Source organism: Hypanus sabinus, chromosome 3 (assembly GCF_030144855.1).
Source record: "Hypanus sabinus isolate sHypSab1 chromosome 3, sHypSab1.hap1, whole genome shotgun sequence".
NCBI lineage: Eukaryota > Metazoa > Chordata > Chondrichthyes > Myliobatiformes > Dasyatidae > Hypanus > Hypanus sabinus.
The window spans coordinates 27,483,522-27,507,267 of NC_082708.1; the positions used below are offsets into that span (position 1 = coordinate 27,483,522).

Here is a 23,746-nt window from a genome sequence, read left to right on the forward strand (position 1 = left end):
CATGGGAAAGGCAGAGTGGTAGGGGTGGGAGTTTAAGGATACTGTTTTGGGAATGGACAGCAATCTCATGTAGATCTAAGTACATACCTCAAGCTGCCTCTGGAACACAGGCTGCATCACGGCTAGCTTCTCCAATCCCCAAATCCAAACCCTGACTCACAAGTTAAATGGCTTCAGCCAGTGATACAAAAGAAATTGAGACTATGGTCAGCAGGTACTACACGATGGTTGTGTCGGCAAATTTTGAACATGATGTGGAGGATTGTGAAGGATGGAATCCCATCCTTCTGCATGTGCCAATGGTGATTTGATTACTAATTTAATCACATTTTTGCACAAAATTGTGGGCCAAAGGGTCTTTTTGTGCTGTGCTGTTCTATGGTATTTGGTTATTGGTCTATTATTGTCACACATACTGAGGTATAGTAAAACATTTTGTTCTACATGCCATTTATATCAATAATTTCAAAACACAAGTAGATAAGGTAGCACAAGGGAAACTAACAAAATGCAGGTGATGTTATAGTCACAGAGAAAGTGCAGTGCAGGTGGATAATAAGATGCAAGTGCCAAGAAGAAGTATATTGTGAGGTTAAGAGATCACCTTTCTCACAGAGGAGTTCTGTTCAATAGTCTTGTAACAGCACAATAGAAGCTCTCTTTTATTGCATCCAGAACTGACTATCTGCCTTCAGGAACATATCAGGCATACCCAAACCAAAAACTGTCATAGTCTGCTGAGAGCTAGATCTGTGGCTTTCAAGTCTAGTGATTCAGAACTATATAAAAAGTCTAAGTACAACCTACAGAAGGCCATTTTTAGAGCAAACATTAATTCTCATTGAAATTAGAGATGGAATTAGAAGCATATCAGATCTGGCAGGGTTCGCAGGCCTTTAGGTAAAACCTAACAACATGAATGGCAGTGATGCTTCACTCCCAGGTGAGCTCAGTGCTTTTTATGTACATTTTGAAAGGGAAAATAAAACTACACCTGGTGTGAATCCCTGCAGCTTCTGGTGACTCTGTCATTTCTGTCTCGGGTCCCAACATCAGAACATCTTTCAAGGTGCCAGGCCTGATAGAATACCTAGTAGAGCATTGAAAACCTGTGCCAGCTAACAGGCAGGAGTGTTCTCAGGACATTTTCAGTCTCTCACTGATGCAGGCAGAGGTTCCCATCTGCTTCAAAAGGGTTATAGTCATACCAGTACTCAACAAGATATCAATAAATTAGAGAGAGTGCAGAGACGATTTACTAGGATGTTACCTGGGTTTCAGCACTTAAGTTACAGAGAAAGGTTGAACAAGTTAGGTCTCTATTCATTGGAGCGTAGAAGGTTGAGGGGGGATTTGATCGAGGTATTTAAAATTTTGAGAGGGATAGATAGAGTTGACGTGAATAGGCTGTTTCCATTGAGAGTAGGGGAGATTCAAACGAGAGGACATGATTTGAGAGTTAGGGGGCAGAAGTTTAAGGGAAACATGAGGGGGTATTTCTTTACTCAGAGAGTGATAGCTGTGTGGAATGAGCTTCCTGTAGAAGTAGTAAAGGCCAGTTCAGTTGTGTCATTTAAGGTAAAATTGGATAGGTATATGGACAGGAAAGGAGTGGAGGGTTATGGGCTGAGTGTGGGTAGGTGGGACTAGGTGAGATTAAGAGTTCAGCACGGACTAGGAGGGCCGAGACGGCCTGTTTCCGTGCTGTGATTGTTATATGTTATATATGTTATAAGAGCAGGGTGAGCTGCCTCAATGATCACCACCCAGTTACACCCATATCTACTGTGATGAAATGCTTTGAGAGATTGGTCATGACCAGAATCAACTCCTGCCTAAGCAAGGACCTGAACCCACTGCAGTGTGCCTTATGATCACAACAGGTCTACAGCAAATGCAATCTCACTGGCTTTCCACTTGGGCATGGATCACTAGGCAATTACAATTCCTATGTCAGGCTGCTGTTTGATTACATCTCAGTGTTAAACACAATCATACTCTCTCTACTAATCAATAATCTCCAAAACCTGGCCCTCTAGCCTCTTCTGCAACTGGATCCTTGACTTCTTCATTAGAAGACTTCACTTCCTCACATCTCTTCCTCAATGACAATCAACATTGGCGCGCCTCAAGAACGCATGCTTAGCCCACTGCTCCACTCTGTACACCCATGAATATGCGGCTAGGCATATCTCAAATGCCATCTGTAAAATTGTTAGCAGAATTTCAGATGATGACAGGGAGGCATACAGGAGTGAGATAGATCAGCTGGCTGAGTGATAATCACAACAACAACCTTGCACTCAACGTCAGTAAGACCAAGGAATTGATTGTGGACCTCATGGAGAGGAAGTTGAAGGTACACACATCGGTCCTCACCAAGGGATCAGCAGGGTGAACAGTTTCAAATTCCTGGGATTCAACTTATCTGAAGATCTATCCTGGGCCCAATAAATTGATGCAATTACAAGGAAGGCACATCAACGGCTATATTCCATAAGGAGTTAGAGGAGATTTGGTATGTCATTAAAGACTCACAGATTTCTACAGATGTACTGTAGAGAGCATTCTAACTGGGTGTATCACCAGGATCCGAAAGAGCTGCAGAAAGCTGCCTGCTCCATCATGGACCTCAGCTTCCCCAGCATCCAGAACATCTTCAAAAGGCGATGCTTCAAAAAGGTAGCATCTATCATTAAGGGCCCGCATCACCCAGGGTATGCCCTCTTCTTATTGCCACCATCAAAGAGGTGGTACAGGAGCCTGAAGATGCACACTTAACACTTTAGGTACAGCTTCTTCCTCTCTGCCTTAGATTTCTGAATGGACATTGATCCCATGTACACTATCTCACTAATTTTCTTTTTTTTTGCTCTTTTTTTTGCACTTATTTAATTTTTTTATATAGACTGTGAATTCCGGTTAATTGGGACAAATAGTGACCAATATACTCTAGTCCAATTAAGCAGCTGCTCCAATTAGCTGATGTTTTCATGGAAATAATTAAGAAAGGTATATAAAAGATAAACTACTATTTAATTGAGTAACCGTTTATGTATTTAAATGAAATACAGAACAAATTAGAACACTACGAATACTACTACAGTACTATAAAACTGTGTATTAATTTGTTCCCTATAGTTATTGAGGGAGGAATTACAGTGCCGTGTTCTTTTACTAGTCTAAGTGAACAATATCAGTGCAGACACCCAGTGTGGATAATGGACTGCCCTCATACAATTTTTGACAGTTGCATCCTCCAAAACTTCATTTTCATTGTAACATTCAGGATGACTGTTGATACCTTCAAATTCTTTATAGCTGAAGTAGTGAAATCATTTCATTTTCACCAATGGCTGTTTCTGGTATCTCTAAGCCTGAATGCTTGAAACTGTAGATAGGTGACCAAAATTGCACACAATAAATTAGACCTCATCAATATCTTATACAATTTCAACATAACATCCCAACTCCGTTGATTTATGAAGGCCAACGTGCCAAAAGCTTTCTTTATGACTCTATCAACCTGTGATGCCACTTTCAAGGAATTCTGGATCTGTATTCCAAGCTCCCCGATCTACCACACTCCTCACTGCCCTACCATTCACTGTGTAAGACCTGCCGTAGTTGGTCCTTCTGAAGTGGAACACCTGATACTCATCTACTTTAATTTCCATCTTCTATTTCTCAGCCCATTTTTCCAGCAGGTCCAGATGTTGCTGCAAACTTTGATAGTCTTCCTTGCTATTCACTACATCCTCAATCTTGGTGTCATCCACCAATCTGCTGATCCAGTTTACCACTTTGTCATACAGATTGTTGACAGACAGAGCACCGATCCCTGCGCCACACCACTAGTCACAGCCCTCTAGTCAGAGAGGCAACCATCTACAACCACTCCCATGCTTTATTTGCGAAGCCAATGTCTAATCTAATTTACTACAGTACCTCATCTTGAATGCAAAGCAACTGAACCTTCTTGACCTACCTCCAATGAGGAGCCTTGGTAAAGTCCACGTTAACAACTCACTGCCTTGTGTTCATCAACTTTCCTGATAACTTCCTCAGAGAACCCTATAAGATTGGTGAGACATGACTTACTACGCACAAAGCCATGCTGAATATCCCTAATCAGTACCTATCTGTACAAATATTTGGTCTCTTAGAATACCTTCCAATAATTTTTCCACTAATAATGTTAGGCTCACTGGCCTATAACTTCTTGGCTTATTCTTAGAGCTTTTCTTAAACAATGGAATAACATTAGCTATCCTCCAATCCTCAGGCACCTCATCCATGGCAAAGGATGTTTTAAATAACTCTGCTAGGGCCCTGCAATTTCTTCACCAGCTTACCACCGGGACCAAGGGAACACATTGTCAGGCCCTGGGGTTTATCTACTCTAATTTGCATCAAGACAGCGAACACCTATAATCTGTATAGGGTCCATGTTGATCTGCTGATCCAGTTTACCACTTCGTCATACAGATTGTTGGTATTTGTCTCCTAAGCAAATACAGATGCAAAATATCCATTTAAGATCTCTCCCATCTTTCGAATCTATGCATAGATTACCACAATACTCTTCCAGAGGACCAATGTTCTCACTTGCAATCCTTTTGCTCTTAATATATTTGCAGAAGCCCTTAGGATTCTGCTTCTCATTGTCTGCTATACTAACCTCGTCTCTTCTTTTGCCCTCCTGATTTTCTTCATAAGTATTCTCTCACATTTCTTGTACTTCTCAAGTACCCCATTTATTCCTTCCTACCTTTGCCTGCTATGGACCTCCTTTTTCTTAACCAGGGCCTCAATATCTCTCAAAAATCAAGTTTCCATAACCTTGTTATCCTCACCTTTTATTCTGACAGGAACATACAAACTTTATACTCTCAAAATTTCACTTTTGAAGGCTTCCCACTTACCAAGTACATCGTTGCCAGAAAATAACCTATCCCAAATTCTTTATGATACCATCAAAATTGTCCTTTCTCCAATTTAGAATCCCAACCCGAGGACCAGACCTATCCTTTTCCATAGTTACCTTGAATAAATAGCATTATGATCACTAGGTACAAAGTGTTCCCCTACACAAACTACCCTACCCTGTTTCATTCCTGAATAGGAGATCTAGTATTGCACCCTCTCTAGTCGGGACTTCTATGTACTGGTTAAGGAAACTTCCCTGAACACATTTGACGAACTCTTTCCCATCCAGCCCTTTTACAGTATGGTAGTCCCAGTTCAATATGTGGAAAGTTGAAATCATCTACTATCACAGCCTAATGTTTCCTGCAACAGTCTGTGATCTCCCTACAAATTTGCTCCTCTAAATCCTGCAGACGGGGTGGTCAATAATACAATCCCATTAACATGGTCATACCTTTCTTATTTCTCAGTTCTACCCATAAAGCCTCACTAGACAAGCTCTCCAGTCTGTCCTGATTGAACACTGCCATGACATTTTCCCTGACTAGTAATGTCACCCCTCCCCTTTTAATCCCACCTGCTTTATCATGTCAAGAATAATAGAACCCTGGAACATTGAGCTGCCAATCTTACTCCTCCTGCAACCAAGTCTCACTAATGGCTACAATGCCACAAATTCCATGTGCTGATCCATGCTCTAAACTCAACCACCTTTCCTGCAATACTCCTTGCAGTCAAATATATGCAGCTCAGAACATTAGTCCCACCATGTTTAACCTTTCGATTCCTGATCTTGTACATGACTTAACAACATACTTCTCCACAACCATTCTACTATCTGTTCTAGCACTCTGGTTCCCATGCCCCTGTAACTCTAGTGTATATCCCAGCTCCACCCCCTACTCTCATTCATGCAGCACTAACAAATCTTCTTGCTAGGATATTAGTCCTCCTCCAGTTCAGGTGCAAACTGTCCCTTCTGTGCAAGTCCTACCTTTCCTGGAAGAGAGCCCTATGAACCCAAAATTAGAAGGCCTCCCTCTTGCACCAACTCCTTAGCCAAGTGTTAAATTGTATGATCTTCCTATTTCTGGCCACACTAGGAGATGGCATAGGTAGCAATCCTGAGATCAAACCCTGGAAGTCCCATCCTTAAACTTTGCACCTAACTCCCTAAAGTCACTTTGGATGTCCTTGTCACCCATCCTACCCATATCATTGGTACCAACGTGGACCACAACCTTTGGTTGCTCAACCTCCTTGGACTTGATCTGAAGTTTCTCTGACCCTGGCACCCAGGAGACAACAAACCATCTGGGAAACTCATTCTCATCCACAGTACATCCTTTCTGTTCCTCTAACCGATAAATCCCCTATCACTCCAGCTCGCCTCTTTCCTTCCCTTCCCTTCACAGCAACGGATCCAGACTCAGTGGCAGAGACATGCTTGCTGCGACTTCTCCCAGGTTCATCCCTCCAACAGTATCCAAAGCAGTATACTAATTATTGAAGGGAATAGCCACAGGGGTACTCTGCACATTCTGCCTAATCCCTTTCCTTCTCCTGACAGTTGCTCAGGTACCTGCCTCCTAAAACTTAGGGTTTCATCCAAGACTTCATCTGAATTCTCTGCACTGGAATTAGCAATTGCTCCCTCTGCAGAGTTGACATTTGGACCACTTGTGGTTGGTGACTCACTACTGTATATCCCACTTCTGACTAACTACAAAAGTTTCAGTTTCTAAGTCTGTGCGTGTGTGAGGTCAAGTTCAGGATGTCCTCAGCTTTATTCATTTACTTAGACACTGATCCCTGGTCAAGTGAGAATCTCAAAAGACTTAAGGGCAAGAAAGGATGGTGATAGTGGTTGGGCTGGTGTGGAAGGGGTTACAAACATGAGATACACAAGGTGTAGTCTGTAAATCAGAAGAAATTGTGTTATATGGGGAAAATGGGGTTTGAGAGAAAATTACTATGAGGCTACCGTCGTTTTCAATGGCTATTGAAGAGTTCATAATGGTTCTCAGAAGAATGAGCACCCTCCAAAAAGATCCCATGAAATATTCACTGAACGTGACCACATTGTCAATTCATCCAAAGGCATGCAGTATGAAATGTGCTTTGCAATCCTCAGTTATTTAACATTATTACTTGGAGTAAAAAATTTTAAACTATAAACAAATAGGAAACTTTGTTTTGGTAATAATTTTGCTTAAAATTTATAAATACACATTGTAATTTAGCAGTATAATATAATTATTCATCTTCATATCAATATTTCAGAATGGATAAACAGTTCTCCCTGTACTGACATGCAAATAACTGTTCTTCTTGCCATGTTGACCTTTAAATATGTAATGCTTTATTAATCAGTTTCTTCTTTGCCGGTGTGAGTTTATCTGGAAATTTGATATCAAACTGGATGATGAGATTTCCTTTTTTTGATGGATCTTTGGATAAAGGCATTCCTTCTCCTGGGACTACCTTGGTGTATTTAGGACTGTGGGAAGAAAAGAAAATGAATTACCAGAAATAATTTACGTTTTCTGTAAGTTCAAGAGCACAGTCCACAGTTCTATACACAAATTTACTAAGTATTAAATTTGGAAATGGGGTAATTATAAGAGATGTCTCTTTCTTAAGTTGGGTGGTTAAATTTAAAACATTAATTGGTAATTCCTTACAACAAGGGCTGATTCCATTTTTTGGATGTTTTGTCAGCATAAATGCAAAAGAATTTTGTTAACACAGGAAATAGATTCTAAGGATTCCAGTTCTATGGATTAATGCTTCTTCTGAGAGCTAGTTGGGGATGCTGGTGCAGGTATTGTTATTTAGAGATCCATCATTCCTTGAAAGTGGTGTCACTGGTAGATAGGGTCATAAAGAAAGCTTTTGGCACATTGGCTTCCATAAATTAACGTATTGAGTATGGGATTTGGGTTTTATGTTGAAATTGTGTAAGACATTGGTGAGGCCTAATTTTGAGTATTGTGTGCAGTTTTAGAGTTATAGAGTCATAGAAAGTACAGCACAGAAACAGGACCTTTGGCTCATCTAATCCTTACTGAACTATTTTAGCTGCCTACACCCATCAACCTGCTCCAGAACTATAGCCTTCAATTCCACAATCATCTACAGTGGAGCAACCCTGTAGAATTTGCTACATTTCTGCATAAATATGACCTAAAATGTGATCAGATCTTCACGCAAGTCCTAAACCTAAAGAGAACCCAATTAAATAACACAAAGAACATTACACTTCTTCATTTACTTATTGAGAGAAATGATCCAGTATCATATATATTTGTTGGAAAAAGTATGTGAACTTCTGGGGTAATGCCTTCTACAAAAGCTATTTGGAGTCAGGTGTCCCAATCAATGAGATGAGTTTGGAAGTATGAGTTGTAGAGGTGCCTTGCCCTATAAAAAAGATACACAAAGTCACGTTACTGTCAAAGCACTGCTCTTCTCAAGAAAGATCTGCTTATGTGCATCATGCCTCAAAACAACTTTCAGAGGATGTTAGAAGAATTGTAGAGATGCATGAAGCTGGAAAAGGCTACAAAAGCATTTCTAAAGACCTGAGCGTTCATCAGTCCACACTAAAAGAAAATGTCTACAAATAGAAATAATTCAGTACTGTTGCTACTCTGCTAGGAGCAAGTGTCTTGCAAAGATTACACCAAGAGCACAATATGCAATGCTGAAGGAGGTGAAAAAGTACTCAAGGGTAACAGCAAAAGACCTGCAGAAATCTCTAGAACTTGCTAACATCTCTGTTCAGGTTTCCACTATAAGAAAAACACTGAGCGAGAAAGGTGTTCATGGAAGGACACCACAGAGAAAACCACTGCTCTCCAAAAACACATTGCTGCACATCTCAAGTTTGCAAAAGACCATCTGGATATTCCACAATGCTTCTGGTTCAATGTTCTGTGGACAGATGAGACAAAAGTTGAACTTTTTGGCAGAAATAAGGAAATGGCTGAGGCTTTGAATGACTATTCTGTGTCGGTCTTCATGGTGGAGGACACATCTAATGTGCTAAAGAGATATGTTATCAATGCAATGGGAGGTGAAGACCTCAATACAATAGCTACCACTAAAGCAAACTAGTTCCCTGGTCCTGATGGAATGCATCCCAGGGTACTGAAAGAAATGGCAGAAGTTCACTATAGCCCAGTTAGTTTAACATCTGTAGTTGGGAAAATGCTTGAAGCTATCATTAAAGAAGAATGGTTAGACATGACCTACTATGCACACAGCCATGCTGATGTCCTTAACGGTCCATGGCTAACCAAATACTTATATATCTGATCCCTTAGAATACCTTCCAATAACTTTCCAACTACTGATGTCAGGCTCACTGGCCTATAATTTCCTGGTTTATTTTTACAGCCTTTCTTAAACAGCGGAACAACATTATCTATCGTCCAATTCTCTGATACCTCATATACCTACAGGAAAGATGCAAATAAAATTGAAAGTGTGCAGGGAAAATTTATAAGGATGTTGCTGGGACCTCAGGACCTAAGTTATATAGAAAGGTTGAATAGGTTAGGGCTTTAATCCCTAGAGCGGGGGTCGGCAACCCGCGGCTCCGGAGCCACATGTGGCTCTTTTACGTCTGTGCTGCGGCTCCCTGTTGCTTTGGGAAATAATTGGTTGTGGCGACCCTTTTCCTGGCACATCCGAACCGACTCACAATTAGATAGCCTACGGGGGTTTGCGAGCACAGAGCTTTGGAGCCTCTGCGCCATGGGGGGCAGGTTGAGGGAGGCTTAAAAGTGAGGCTGAAGATTTCGAATAAAGTTTTATCCTTCGACTGCAGTTACCGACTCCGTGTCGTAATTTTAGCGCTGCGTTTAGCACACCGCTACATGGTCAGTATTTAATTAAAATGTATTTTATGTTAGTTTGTTAGTTTTTGAAATGTAATTCTAAATTTGAAGATTATGGTGATCTTGTACAATCTAAATAAGACGTTGTGGCGACCCATTTCCTGACACATCCGAACCGGCTCACAATTAGCCAGCGTTCAGGCTAAGGGAGATAGCCTACGGGGGTTTGTGAGTACGTGTCTTTTGCAGCATCCGGGCCCATGGGGGGCGGGTTGAGGGAGGCTTAAAAGCAAGGCTGTTTAGTTCGAATAAAGCTATCTTTGACTGCAGTTTACTGACTGCATGTAGCACACCGCTACAACGTGTTTTTATCGCTGGCTGTCCAGAGGGGAGGTGCTGAAACGGTTTGTCGCGTGTCTGGAAGAAGTGAAAACTTTCCTGGGCAGCAAAGGGCTCAACTTTCCTGAGCTGGAACAGCCAGAGTGGCTGGAAAAGCTACACTTCATGGTAGACATGACAGCGCACCTGAACACGCTGAACACAGCTCTTCAGGGGTAAGGACGTACAGCCCTGCACATGTTGGAGGATGTTTTGGCATTTGAGCGCAAGTTGACAGTGCTTGCCAGAGATTTACAGAAAGGCACATTGTCTCACTTCCCCAATTTGAGAGAGTTCAAACAAGGTCACGACATGATAAATTCGGAGTATTTACATTCTGCAATCATCGCAATGCAAACATCGTTTGGGAAACGCTTCTGTGAGTTCAGAGAGGAAAAAAACACATTATTCTTCCCGGTCACTCCCCTAAGCATCGATCCATCCCTACTGAATACGACTGCATTGTCAGGTGTGAGTCAACCTGACCAAGTATGATAAATATTTTAATTGCCTATTATTTTACATATATTCATATGTTTTCATTGTTCAGTGAAATAGTCCTTTTATTTTTCAGGTTGACAGCTGGCTGACGTTATTTTTGGTTTGCTGCTGGCGGCAAATTTAAGTTTGGCGTTTTTCATAAATACAAGAAGGACTCAAATAGACGTTGAGTATTTTACTTAAAAGTAACCTTCAACCCAACGTCTTTTTTTCGGAGTTCAAAATGTTTTTGTTGCATGCAGAAATGTAATTTCGTTTTCTCTGCAGGAGTTCATCAATTTCATAAATGCAACACATTATAGTTTGTTTATACATAGCATAAAGGCAAAACAAAACGTTATATGCAGTGTTATTTCATTTTAAATGTCAAACGGGTTTTGCGGCTCCCAGTGTTTTCTTTTCTGTGGGAAACTGGTCCAAGTGGCTCTTTCAGTGGTAAAGGTTGCTGACCCCTGCCCTAGAGTATAGAAGAATGAGGGTAGATTTGATAGAGGTATACAAAATCATGAGGGGTATATATAGGGTAATTACAAGCAGGGTTTTTCAGCTGGGGTTGGGTGAGAATAGAACGATAGGTCATGGCTTAAGGGTGAAAAGTAAAATTTTTAAGGGTAACATGAGGGGAAACTTCTTTAGACCTAAAGACCCAGAGACAGTTTTTAAGATTTCAGTAGAGGAATAACATATGTAATGAAGTAGAAGTGTTAGAGAGAGTAGTAGCACCACATTAGAGAGCAGCAGGCTAAGAAATATTATGAACAATGTGAAGATTGGCTCAGAATGTTTGTATAGAAACATACAAAGTACAGGTAATAAACTGTGGTGTAAATGAACATGAGACAATGAAGTAAAAATGATTAGGGTAGGGTGCTTAATATTTGAATACATTTTCAATAAGTATATGTAAACAATAATGGGAGGTGCGAGACAGAATCCATTTGTTAGAGCTGAAAAGCAAATATGATCATGCCACAAGCAGTGTGTCGTGGTTTTTCATGCCTCACAAATGACCAGGAGACGCAGAAGATTCTTCAAGAAGGGTTAAACTTTAATTTGCAAATCAAAGCTGAGACAGTCATTGAGCTAGTCGCTGTTTGCCCACCGATCCTCGGACACGGCATTTTTTATAGCAAAATCCTGGTCCAGTTTCACACGTACGTCCCATTGACTTAATCATGTTCCAATCCACATCTCCCAGCTGTCTCTCACCAACACACCATTGTCTTCCACATTCTTAAGATTTCATTCTCCTACTAAATTGGGTACATGCATAGCAAATAGCAAGTTCAAACTACGTAATCTACATCAAGGCTGACTACATAGTTTTGGTTACACAGCAAAGAAGTTCAAAGCAAAACATCACTTAGCTACCTCTCATTACCACACCATTGTCTTCTACATTCAATTGGATACATGCATAGCAAATAGCAAACTTCAAAGCTGACTACATCTCTTAGCTACCTCTCACTAACATATATTAACACACCATTGTCTTCTACATTCCTAGATGAAATATCTTGGGTACATGCATACCAAACTGACTACATAGTTTTGGTTACACAGCAAGAAATACAAGTTTTATACTCCATACTATTTTTAAACTCCAATATATGCTATAGGCCTTCAAACATTAAGAGAAGAGAGGGGGAGTGGGGGGGGGGTGGGTACAGAGAAAAGCAAATTTGTAAGGTGGTTACAAAGATGTACAAAACTATGGAGTGGTAAATCTGAGGGTCAAGAGCCAACGTTGGAGTAAAGAGAAAGGACTTTCCAAAATATAGAACTTTCTTGGTCAGTACGTTGTTGGTCCAAATTGGAAGGAGGAGGAGGGACAGGGCCAAAAACAACTCTTGAGTAAGAGCGAAAATCATAAGTTTTAGAATGATGATGGAGAATGGCAAGGAACAATCTGAAGTTGAATTCAAACTGACTGAGAGTTCAATTCAATGGGATGAGAATGAAACTAGCCAAGAAAGCAAAGAAAGAAAAACCAGCAAAGAAAAAAATAGGAAAGGAAATGTGGGGGAAGATGCTCCAAGTATAGTATATGGACATATCTACTGGAGGGAAAGGGAGTTAAAGCCAGGCCTACTAGCATTACAATTGTGAAATGCCTCTTCAAGAAAGGGCATGCTATAGTTACTGTATATTACTATAGTTACAATAATCATGGAAAAGATTAAAAAGTTAGGTTTGTGGCAAGCCATCACAGTTTTGTAAAAGACAGTTCACAATTGACTAAGTTAAATATGTTGACAAATTAACATGGAAGGATGATGATTGAATGGTGTAGATGTTTAATACATTGATTTTCAAAACGATTTAACAAAGAAGCACATAAAAGGCTAGTTATAAAAATTGAGCCCTATGGAATAAAACGGTCAGCATCAGCTTTGATAAACAATTAGTTTAAGGGCAGGAAACTGTGTGTTAGGGTAAATGTCAATTTTCAGATTGGAGATTCATATGCAATGGTGTTCCCCAAGGGTCCAGTTAGCCTATTTTGATAAATATGATTGACTTGCAAATTGAAATACAATGAAATTTCAAAATTGAGGTGTAGTAAACAGTCTGAAAGGCACCAATCAATTGCAACAATAAACAGATTGGCAAGAAAAGACAGACAAGTGGCCAACAATTAAACAGAGTAAATACTTACTGGACAATGTCATTGATTGGAATGCTGAGAAACCTGTCATCTAGTGTCTCAATTTCCACAGTGTAACCTGTTAAAGCCTAAAATCCAAATTTACCAAGAATTATTAAGATTTATGAATTGCACAAAAGTTCAAATCATAAAAATATGTATTATTCAACTGTTAATATATTCATTGGTAAATTAATAATTTTCTTTTTTATGAATTGAAATTGTTATACTTGTACCTGTTGGAGCATCAGAATCAGGGTTATTTTTACTGCCTTATATGACATGGAATTTGTTGTTTTGTGATAGCAGTACAGTACAGACATAAAATTTCTATCAATTACAAAATAAATAAATGGTGCAAGTCAAAGAATAATGAGACAGTGTTGATGGATTCATGGACCATTCAGAAATCTGATGATAGTGGGGGAGAAGCTGTTCCTAAAATACTAGGTGTGGGTCTTCAGGCTCCCACAGTCCCTAATGGTAGTAATGTGAAGAGGGTACATCCCAGATGGTGGGAGTCCTTCATGATGAATGCTGCCTTCTTAAGGCACCACCTTGTGAAGATGTTCTTCGACAGTGGAGATGATTATGCTCGTAAAATCTACAACCTTCTACAGCTTCTTGCGATTCTGTGAATTGGAGCCTCCATACCAGGTTGTAATGCAAACCAGTTAGAATGGTCTCCACATGCATTTACATGAAATTTGCAAGAGGCTTTGGTATTGTAACAAATCGCCTTAAACTACTAACGTAGCAGAGCCACTGAATTGCCTTCTTTGTGATTACATTAATGTGCTGGGCCCAGGACAGATCCTCTGTGATGTTGACACTCAGCAGATTTGTCCACCCTTTCCGCCGTTGACCCCTGAGTGCGGACTGGTGCATGCTCTCTTGACTTGCCCTTCTTGAAGTCCCTAATCTTGTCTTCCTGACATTGAGTGCGAGGTTGTTCTTGCACAAAACCAGCTGATCTATCTCATTCCTGTAAGCTTCCTCGTGCTCTTCTGAGATTTTGCCAAGAACAGTGAAGTCCTCTGCAAATTTACAGATGGTATTTGAGCTGTGCTTAGCCACACAGTCATGAGTGTAGAGCAGCGGGCTCTCTGAAATGTGCCTGTGTTGACTGTTAGTGAGGACAAGTTATCTATACTGACTGTAGTCTCATGTACTGTTCCATGGACAGTATAGCTTCTTGATCTAAGCATCATAAGTAAGAACAGCCAGATATTTAACTGCAGTGGCCACAGCTAAACTTGATTCTGTTCTCATATAACATTTATAGATACCTGATTTCTAGAAGGATTGCAAGATAAGTATCAGGGAGCTCTGATTTTTTTTTTGCTCTCTTCTCTAATCTAGGGCCATTTACATTAAAAATTATATAAATACAATAAGTATTTCTGTAAATGTAATGATCCATGACAATGGACTTCAGTGGTAGAATACCTAGTTTGTTCCTCCATTGTGCTTTCCTACATGGGGACCTCTTGCTCTCAGTCACATTATTAATAGAAGCAGATCAAATGCACCATCCCACCACCAAATTAAGAGTTCAAATCAATTTGCTTATCTCATAGATATTCCATTAATTTGACAAAGCACATATAAATTTAATATTTTACATTGGACTTTTTAAAAATAGAATTCTAAGTAGTTTCATAGAACTTGCACTTCTTAAAATAGGGTATAAAAGAGCATAATTAATAATTCATAATCTATAGAGAATCAGGAAAATCCAATCTCCAATCTGCTGATGCTGGTCTTTACTAAGCTAGTGAACTTCAAACATGATTGATAATGGGAGATTTCAGTTGACCTCAGTGTCTTAAAGTGAAGAGAATTTTGTTGAGAAAAGAAAAACACCAGCCAGGATTTTTGACCTGATCAATATTTTATAATCCCATGTTAGGTCACATAAAGAGAAAACACTGAAACTAATTAACAGGTCTAGTGGCTTCTGTGAAAAAGGATTATTACTTCAGGTTGATGTCTTTTCAACAGAACTTGGCAAAGCTTAAAAAAAAAGACCTGTTTTAAAGTGCAGAGAGAGTATAGGGGAGAGGGAACAAAGGTGACAAAGTAGAAACCACGAGAGACTAAGATGCAGATAGTGGAACTAGTTGAGAGTGAGTGGTGGAGACTCGTTACTCACAGCTGATCTGCCTGAAGGTGATGTAAACAGGAGATAAAAGCAAAAGAAACAATAAAAAAAGCAAAGCTGGATCTGTAAGGTATCAAACATTGCAGATCCTGGAAATTATGTAAACAATGATGGAAAAAACTCATTAGGTCAGGTTGGATTTGTGGAGAAAGAAACATTGAGTTATTGTTACACTTCAATGACCTTTTAACAGAACTGGCTAGTTCCAGTACAAATGGCTGGTTATCTGAAATTGTTGAATTCAGTACAGTAATGCATTTAGTTACATGAGATGCTTGTCCCTGAGCTTATATTTGACCTTGTTAGAATAATGTAAGAGGAGGAAAATGGAGTGTTTTGAGTGGGAGTGGATAGAGAATTAAGTGATGTTCAACTGGAAATTCAGAAAACCACTAGTTACCAAACAGAGGTGTTCTGAAAAATGGTGACCTGAACACTTTTTAGTTTCTCCAATCCAAAGGAGACTGTATTGTGAATACCAAATGCAGTCCACTAAGTTTGGAGTACAGGTGAATTACCACTTCACCTTAAAGGAGTGTTTGGATCTCTGAATGTTGGGAAAGGAAGAGATCATCTGTAAAATGAACTTTTTTCTCCTCTTTTTAGCAGTTCATCAGTATCAAGGAAGTTGAAGAGGATAGAATCAAAGTGATCCAATAGTTCAGAAAACAATTTTACCATCTCAAAGTCCAAAGAAGTTCAGTATATTTGGGTTCTTCTGCTAACCTTACAGAGGACTTCATCCCCTCACTACTAATCAACAAGCTTCAACATTTGTGGCTCTGTACCTCCCTCTGCAAATGGATCATTGACTTCCTCATTGGGAGACCACACAGACAGTGAGGTTCACTAATAACATCTTCTCAATTTGGCTTATGTTATTTTTCAGTTTAAACCTTTTCAAAAACGATTAATAGCTATCATTTATAAACAGTTAATGAATGCTTGCATGTCACCTAATGATAGGGTTCAACGTACCTGGGAAGTAGAACTTCAACATTCACTTTCAGATAATCAATGGAGTAAAATTTATTACTTAGTCAATAATTCATCTATTTGCGCACACCATATTTTAATTCAGTTTAAGATAATACATAGGGCCCATATGTCCAAAGATAAGTTGGCGCATATTTTTCCGAACATAAGCCCTATTTGTGACAGATGTAACACAGAAATGGCTACTTTAACTCATATGTTTTGGACATGTGTAAGTTTAAATAATTTTTGGAGGGATGTGTTTGGAATATTATCTAAAGTTATAAATAGGGATGTTCAACCTAATCCATTTACAGCAATTTTTGAGATTATTCCAGAGGAAGCAAGCAAAGTGTCTGCTTCCGCCCAACATGTGATAGCTTTTTCAACTTTACTGGCTAGGAGAGCTATTTTGCTGCACTGGGAAGAATCTTATAACCCACCTACTGTTTTCTATTGGCTCTCCTCCATTATGTCATGTCTAAGCTTGGAGAAAATTAGAAGCCGGACATTTGATACATCCTTTAATTTTGAACAAGTTTAGCGACCTTTTATTCAATATTTTCACATGATTTAATTTCTATTTATTTATTTATTTATTGATTGATTGATATTCTCTTTGGGGAAAATCCTTATCCATGAAGGTTCAGAGATGACTGAAAGGATGTGTTTTTTTTTCTCTCTCTCTGTTTTTTCTAATTTTATCCTCAATTGGACTGCCCAATCTTTCTTTTTCTTTTCTTCTTTTTTTTTGTTCCAGTTAGTGGGTTTTTTTTCCTTATCAATAAAATTTCCAATCTTTTTTTCTTATGATTGTTATGAGGAGTTGTAGTTTTTTTGACTATTGTATATTGTATTGTATATTGTAACAGCATAATATTTTACTTATTTGATTTTGATATTATATACTTTTTGTTTTTACTATTGCTGTTTATATGTCTTTTATATTGTCTACTTGTTATACTCCTCTTCCTATTTGTATATTCTTTATTTGGAAATCAATAAAAAGATTGAAAATGAACATCTTCTTCTCCTGTATCCACACAGGTACACCTCAAAGATGAGTACTTAGCCCACCGCTATATCTTCTTTTCATTTGTGACTATGTGGCTAGACACAGCTCAAATGCTATCTATAAATTCGCCAACAACACCACAGATGGTGACAAGATGGTCACCCCAGATGGTGACAAGAAGATGTACAGGAGTGAGGTGGTTCATTGGTGTCACAACAACAACTTTGCATTCGCATCAGCAAGACAAGCAATTGATTGTGGACTTCAAGAAGAGGAAGTCAGGGGAACACATACTAGTCACCATTGAGGGGTCAGTGGTGGAAAACGAGGGGTCAGTGAGTATCAACATCTCAGAAGATCTAACTTGTGCCCAACGTATTGATGCAATCACAAAGAAGGTATACCAGCAGCTCTACTTCATAAGGAGCTTGACGAAATTTGATACGTCACCAAAGACTCTTGCAAATTTCTACAGATGTATGGTGGAGAGCATTCTGAATGGTTGCATCACAGCCTGGTACAAAGCCTCCAATGCACAGATTGTAGAAGATGGCTGAGTGTTGCGGTTCAGCCAGCTCCGTCATGAGCATAACACTCCCTGCCATCGAGGACATTATTAGGACATGGTGCCTCAAGAAGACAGTAAGAACCCTGACCATCAAGGGTATGTCTTTTTCACGTTACTACCATTGGGGGAGAGGTACAGGGACCTGAAGACCCATACTCAACATTTTAAGAACAGTTTCTTCCCCTCTGCCATCAGATTTCTAAATGGCCTATGAATCCACCAACACTACCTCATTTTTTGTCTTTTACCTCTATACCTTTTTTCATAACACAGTAATTTCTATGTCCTGCTCAGTACTATTGCCACAAAACAATTCACATTATCCTGTATGTCAATGACAATAAGTCTGATTCTGATTGAATATATCCTCTTTACAGAATGTAAGGTGATGAAAACTGAACAACTATTCCAGAAATATTCTACAAGGGAAGAATTACATTTCTGGTTTCATATTTAACTGTTCAGGCTAAAGCTCCGACAGGGAGACACAAGAGACTGCAGATGCTGGTAGCTGGAGCAACACAGAGTCTGCTGGAACAATTCTATTTTGATTCCTCTCCCATTCCCATTCTGACCTGCCCAACCTGGCCTTCTCTACTGCTAAGAAATCCAATCCAGACTGGAGGAGCAACACCTTATATTCCACCTGGGCAGTCTGCAACCTCATACTGTGAATACTGAGTTTTCCAAATTTAGGTTACCCCCAACCCTCCTTCTTTTCTGATCCTCCATTCCGCCCATTTTATCCCCTTCTCACCCTCTGCCAAGCCCTCCCTTCACCCAAGTTTGCCCTTGTCCCTCCTCCATCCAATAACTTCACACGTGTCCCTTTCCCGCCACCAACCTCCTTGGTTGGAGGGTTCTAAACGAAGTAACTGAAAAAATTGTGGAGGCATTAATAATGATCTTTCAAGAATCACTAAATTCTGGAATGGTTCCAGAGGACTGGAAAATTGGAAATGTCACTCTAGTCTTCATGAGGAGGGGAGGCAGAAGGAAGTAAATTATAAGCCATTTAGTGTAACCTCAGTGGTTGGGAAGATGTTGAAGTTCATTATTAAGGATGAGGTTTCAGGATACTTGGAGGCACTTAAAAAAATAGGCCAAAGTCAGCAAAGTTTCTTTAAGGGGAAATATTGACTGACAAACCTGTTGGAATTCTTTGAGGAAATAACAGACAGGATAAACAAAGGCGAGTCAGTGAATGTTGTTTACTTGGATTTTCAGGCCTTTGATGAGGTGCCACACATGAGGTTGCTTAAGAAAATAAGAACCCATGGTATTACAGGAAAGATACTATCATGGATACAAGATTGACTGACTAGCAGAAGGCAAAGAGTGATAATAAAGGCAGTCTTTTCTAATTTGGCTGCCGGTTACTAGTGGCAATCTGCAGGGGTCAGTGTTGGGACTGTTTCTTTTCACTTTATATGTCAATGATTTGGATGTCGGAATTGATGGCTTTATGGCTAAGTCTGCAGATTAAACAAAGATAGGTGGAGGGGCAGGTAATGTTGAGGAAGCAGGGAATCTGCAGAAAGACAGATTGGGAGAATGGGCAAAGAAATGTCAGGTGGAATATCGTGTAGCTAACTGTCTGGTCATACCCTTTAGTAGAAGAAATAAAGGCAAAAACTGTTTTCTAATAGGGGATAAAATTCAAAAATTTGAGCTGCGATTGAGGGACTTGGGAGTCCTTATGCAGGATTTCAGGTTGAGTTTTTGTTAAGGAAGGTAAATGCAATGTTAACCTTTATTTTGAGAGGACTAGAATGTAGGAGCAATGATGTAATTATGCTGATGCTTCATAAGGCATTAGTAAGACTGCTCCTGGAATACTGCGAGCAGTTTTGGATCCCTTATCTAAGAGCAGATGTGCTGGCATTGGAGAGGGTCTAGAGGGGTTTCACAAGAATGGTTCTGGAATGAAAGGGTTAACAGGTGAAGGCTCTGGACTTGTACTTGCTGGAGTTTAGAAGAATGAGGGGAGCATCTCATTGAAACTTATTGAATATTGAAAGGCCTAGACAGAGTGGATGTGAAGGGGATTTTTCCTGTAGTAGGTGAGTCTAGGTCCAGAGGTCACAGCTTCAGATTAGAGGGATGTCTATTTAGAATGGAGATGAAGAGGAATTTCTTTGTCAAAGGGTGGTGAATCTGTGGAATTGATTGTCACTGATGGCTGGAGAGATTAAGTCATTGAGTATATTTAAAGTGGAGGTTGATAGGTTCTTGATTTGCCAGGGTGTTAAGAGTTGGGGAAGAAGAGAGGAGAATGCAGTTGAAAAGGATATTAAGTCAGCGATGTTGAAATGGCAGAGCAGACTCCCTTCTCTTCTTATGATTCCTATTCTTATCGTTTTTACCTAGCAAATCCAGCATTGACGTTTCTGCTTATCTCCCTCCAGTAGCTATCTACAGTCTCCTCACTCCCTTCTCCTACTTTGCTCCATCTGTAGCTTGTTTTTCTTTTTGTTCTCCTTGTCTATCTCCATCTATCACTCACCTACCACAGTCTTCCAACTCCAGCCCCCCCCGCTCACCTCGTCTACCTAGCACTACCAGCCTGTCATCTTACTCCCTTCCTCAGTCCACTCACTATCCTATCTTGCCACTCCTTCCCTCTCTATACCAGCCAACTTGCTCCTCCACTCTCAGTCCTGATGCAGCGATTCAACCCGTAATGTCAAACATTTCCTTCTTCCCACCAATGCTGCTCAGCCAGCTGAGTTCTTCCAGCAGATTGTGTGCTTCTATAGCTCTGCTTTCACACTACTGTTCTGCTGCTTATCGTGGACCTTCAGTGCTTCATTAACTACAATCCCAAACATCTCTCCAACTCAGCAGCCCTTCTTGTTTTATTTAGAGATACAGCATGAAACAGGTCCACCCAGTCAACGAGCCTATGCTGCCCAATTACACTCATGTGACCAATTAACCTACTAGCCTGCACATCTTTGGAATATGGGAGGAAATGAAGCACCCATGTAGTCTCTGGGAGAATGAACAAATAACAGCAGCAGTAAATTAACCGATGTCATTGGCACTACAAAGCATAGCGCAAACTGCTACGCTACCATGCCATCCTGAGTAAGTAACTGTACATACTATACATCGGGGATTCCCAATCTTTTTTATGCCATGGAGCCTTACCATTAACCGAGGGGTCCATGAATCCCAGATTAGCCAGTGCTGTTGTATATCCATCCGGAATTACACTGGCACAAAGGCATCATAATCACTAATCTACACTGAAAGGTCTGGATTGCTCATCCTCTCTGCTTTCACTCACAGACCACAAGAATTGCCTAGCTCCATGGCAATTGCAAGGGCTGAGGCTCCTCCTTGTGGATCCCTATATCCACCTCCCTTAAACAGCATTTTAATCTTGATGAACTAAGTAAACATAGGTAAATGTTTTGTTGCTTATTTTATTTTGCATAATAATATTTTTAAATGATTGATATAATTTTAGTGTGGTTTGAGTTTTCTTTTAATAACATATTATTTGAATTAGTTATATTCTCCTGAATAGCATTTAAATTTCTATGATTATCAGAAACAAGTAAAAATAGTTCAAAAGTTCTTTGACAGTAGCAGTTTGTCAAACACAATCAGTGTGGGCCACAGTGAGGACTTAGCATCTGCTGTCAGGCTCAATGTCTTTGTGTACCCACAAAGACTACTTGTTCCACTAGGCATCAGTATTATAGAATCTTTCAAGTTCACAAACACCTGCCTGCCTATAAAATGTGTAAAGGAGTGAAGTTTGAGCAGGAATGGGAATACAAAGAACCTAATCACCCATAGTGTATCAAACAGCCCTGTGAAAGCTCTGTGAAATTGTTGTTACTGCCAGTGAGAGACCAATTTGACACAGTGTAGGCTGAACCTGAACAAACCAGGAGACAGGCCTAGAATCAAGCAGGAATGAGGTCTGGAACCTGCTGGGACTTGGTGCTGACACCTGGTGGAAGCTCAAAGTCAAAGTGAGAATTTATTGCCATGTACAAATATATCTACGCACAGGTGCAATGAAAAATTTTACAAGCCCATAGCATCAGATACAGAACATTCACAAGAAACACATAAACACATAACTTTGATTACTTCTTTTTTACAAGATATAGCCTGAGGGAGTGATTAATGTTGTGCAGGTTGGTTCAAGAACTGAATGGCTGAAAGGAAGTAGCTGTTCTTGAGCCTGGTGGCACAGGAGTTCAGGTTTCTGTACCTCCTGCCCAATGGTAGCTGTGTGAAGACAGCATGGCCCAGGTGGCAAGGATCGTTGATGACAGATGTTGCTTTGTGTAGGTGCTACCAATGGTGAAGAGAGATATACCTGTGATATTTTGGGCAGACTCCACTATTCTCTGCAGCTTTTTACATTCCTGCACATTCAAATTGCCATACCAGACCATGATACAACCAGTAAGGATACTTTCAACGGTACATCTCTTGAAGTTTGTTTGAGTGTTCAGTGACATGCTGAACCTCCTTAACGTCTAAGTTAAAGATGCTGGCATGCCTTCCTTTTGGTTACATCTATGTCAATTGATATGTTAATGCCCAGGAATTTAAAGCTGCAACTTGAGTTAGATGGGGCCTAGACCCACTCAGCTAGATAGCAGAGTGAGTTTGATCCTTATCTTGAATCTTCAGTCACAGCTTCCTGATTATTACTCTAGGTCATCAGAAGGAACTGGGTGGTGATGTCACCAGTAATTTCTTGTGAGGAAAATGTGTGTGTCATGGGGATTCTTGGCCATACCACCATGGCCTTTCTTGGTTTTACAGGTATCCTATATCAAGTTCCAACTGTTCAAACAGCTTTTTTTTCAGATATAGAAATTACAGTACAATCATAGATGGACACCAAACCCTACTTCTCATGAACCACACTTCTTCATGGGACAGTCATAGCTATGAGCCCTGGAGGCTGTTGGGCTTGTAGAGCTATAATAATTAATTGCAGTTATGAGAACTACACAGAAGGAAGTGAAATGAGTGACCAAGATGGAGCATAATCTGGCTTATTAGGTCTGGAGTTTGTATTACTGAACAAAGTCAATGAGTTCCCATATGATTAACCTAAAGCTTTCTGAAGATCACAAAATACCCACCTGATATGAATTCTATCACCAACTTTCTAATATCTTCAAAATATTGGATCGTTGGAAAAATGGGACATATTCTTTTAGAAGCTGTACCAGAATTCCCGAATGATTTTCTTCTGAATGTCATCATATGTACCCCCTAACACTTTTCAGTACCCTCCAAGACGATCACAACCTTGTCTTGGTTTGAAGGCTTGCATTCTCAATGACCCAGAGAGCTATGCTGGCTAGAGACAAAGCCTTATGCTTTGGTCCTTGGTAGGATCACCCATGCCAAAAAGATCAAAAGGCAGAGGCCAGACTAAGAGTGGTTCATCAGTAATCCAGATTCAGGGGTTCTGCTCAGGGCTAACAACACTGACTTGTCAAACAAAACTGTAACGGAAGCAGCAACAAAGAATCAAGACCTTCATTGCTGCCCTAAACGCCAGGAGTGCAATAAGTAAGTACGTACTTTCTAGTACAGGCCAAAATCAAATTATTGATTTAATTTTAATATTTGTCAGGTTGTCATTAGGAAAGTTTGAACAGATAGGTTAGTATCTGCTGGAGTTTAAACAGCAAGAAGGGATTTGATTGAAAAGTTAAGTACCTGATGGGTCTGGACA

At 40.0% G+C, this 23,746-nt stretch overlaps 1 protein-coding gene across 2 annotated transcripts in view; it reads right to left on the reverse strand.

Moving 5' to 3' along the window:
• Positions 1–1,657: 1,657 nt before the first annotated feature.
• Positions 1,658–23,746, reverse strand: part of dnajb13 (DnaJ heat shock protein family (Hsp40) member B13) — a 65,175-nt gene continuing 43,086 nt past the window's right edge. The window contains exons 7-8 of one of the 2 annotated variants that reach the window (XM_059963940.1): positions 13,312–13,388; positions 1,658–7,429 (exon numbers count right to left, since the gene is read on the reverse strand). In XM_059963940.1, the coding sequence (XP_059819923.1) occupies positions 7,276–7,429; positions 13,312–13,388 (231 nt within the window). In that variant the 3' untranslated portion in view covers positions 1,658–7,275. Of the gene's footprint in view, positions 7,430–11,698; positions 11,906–13,311; positions 13,389–23,746 lie in introns of those variants that run through there. The other variant, XM_059963939.1, reaches the window with a different exon arrangement.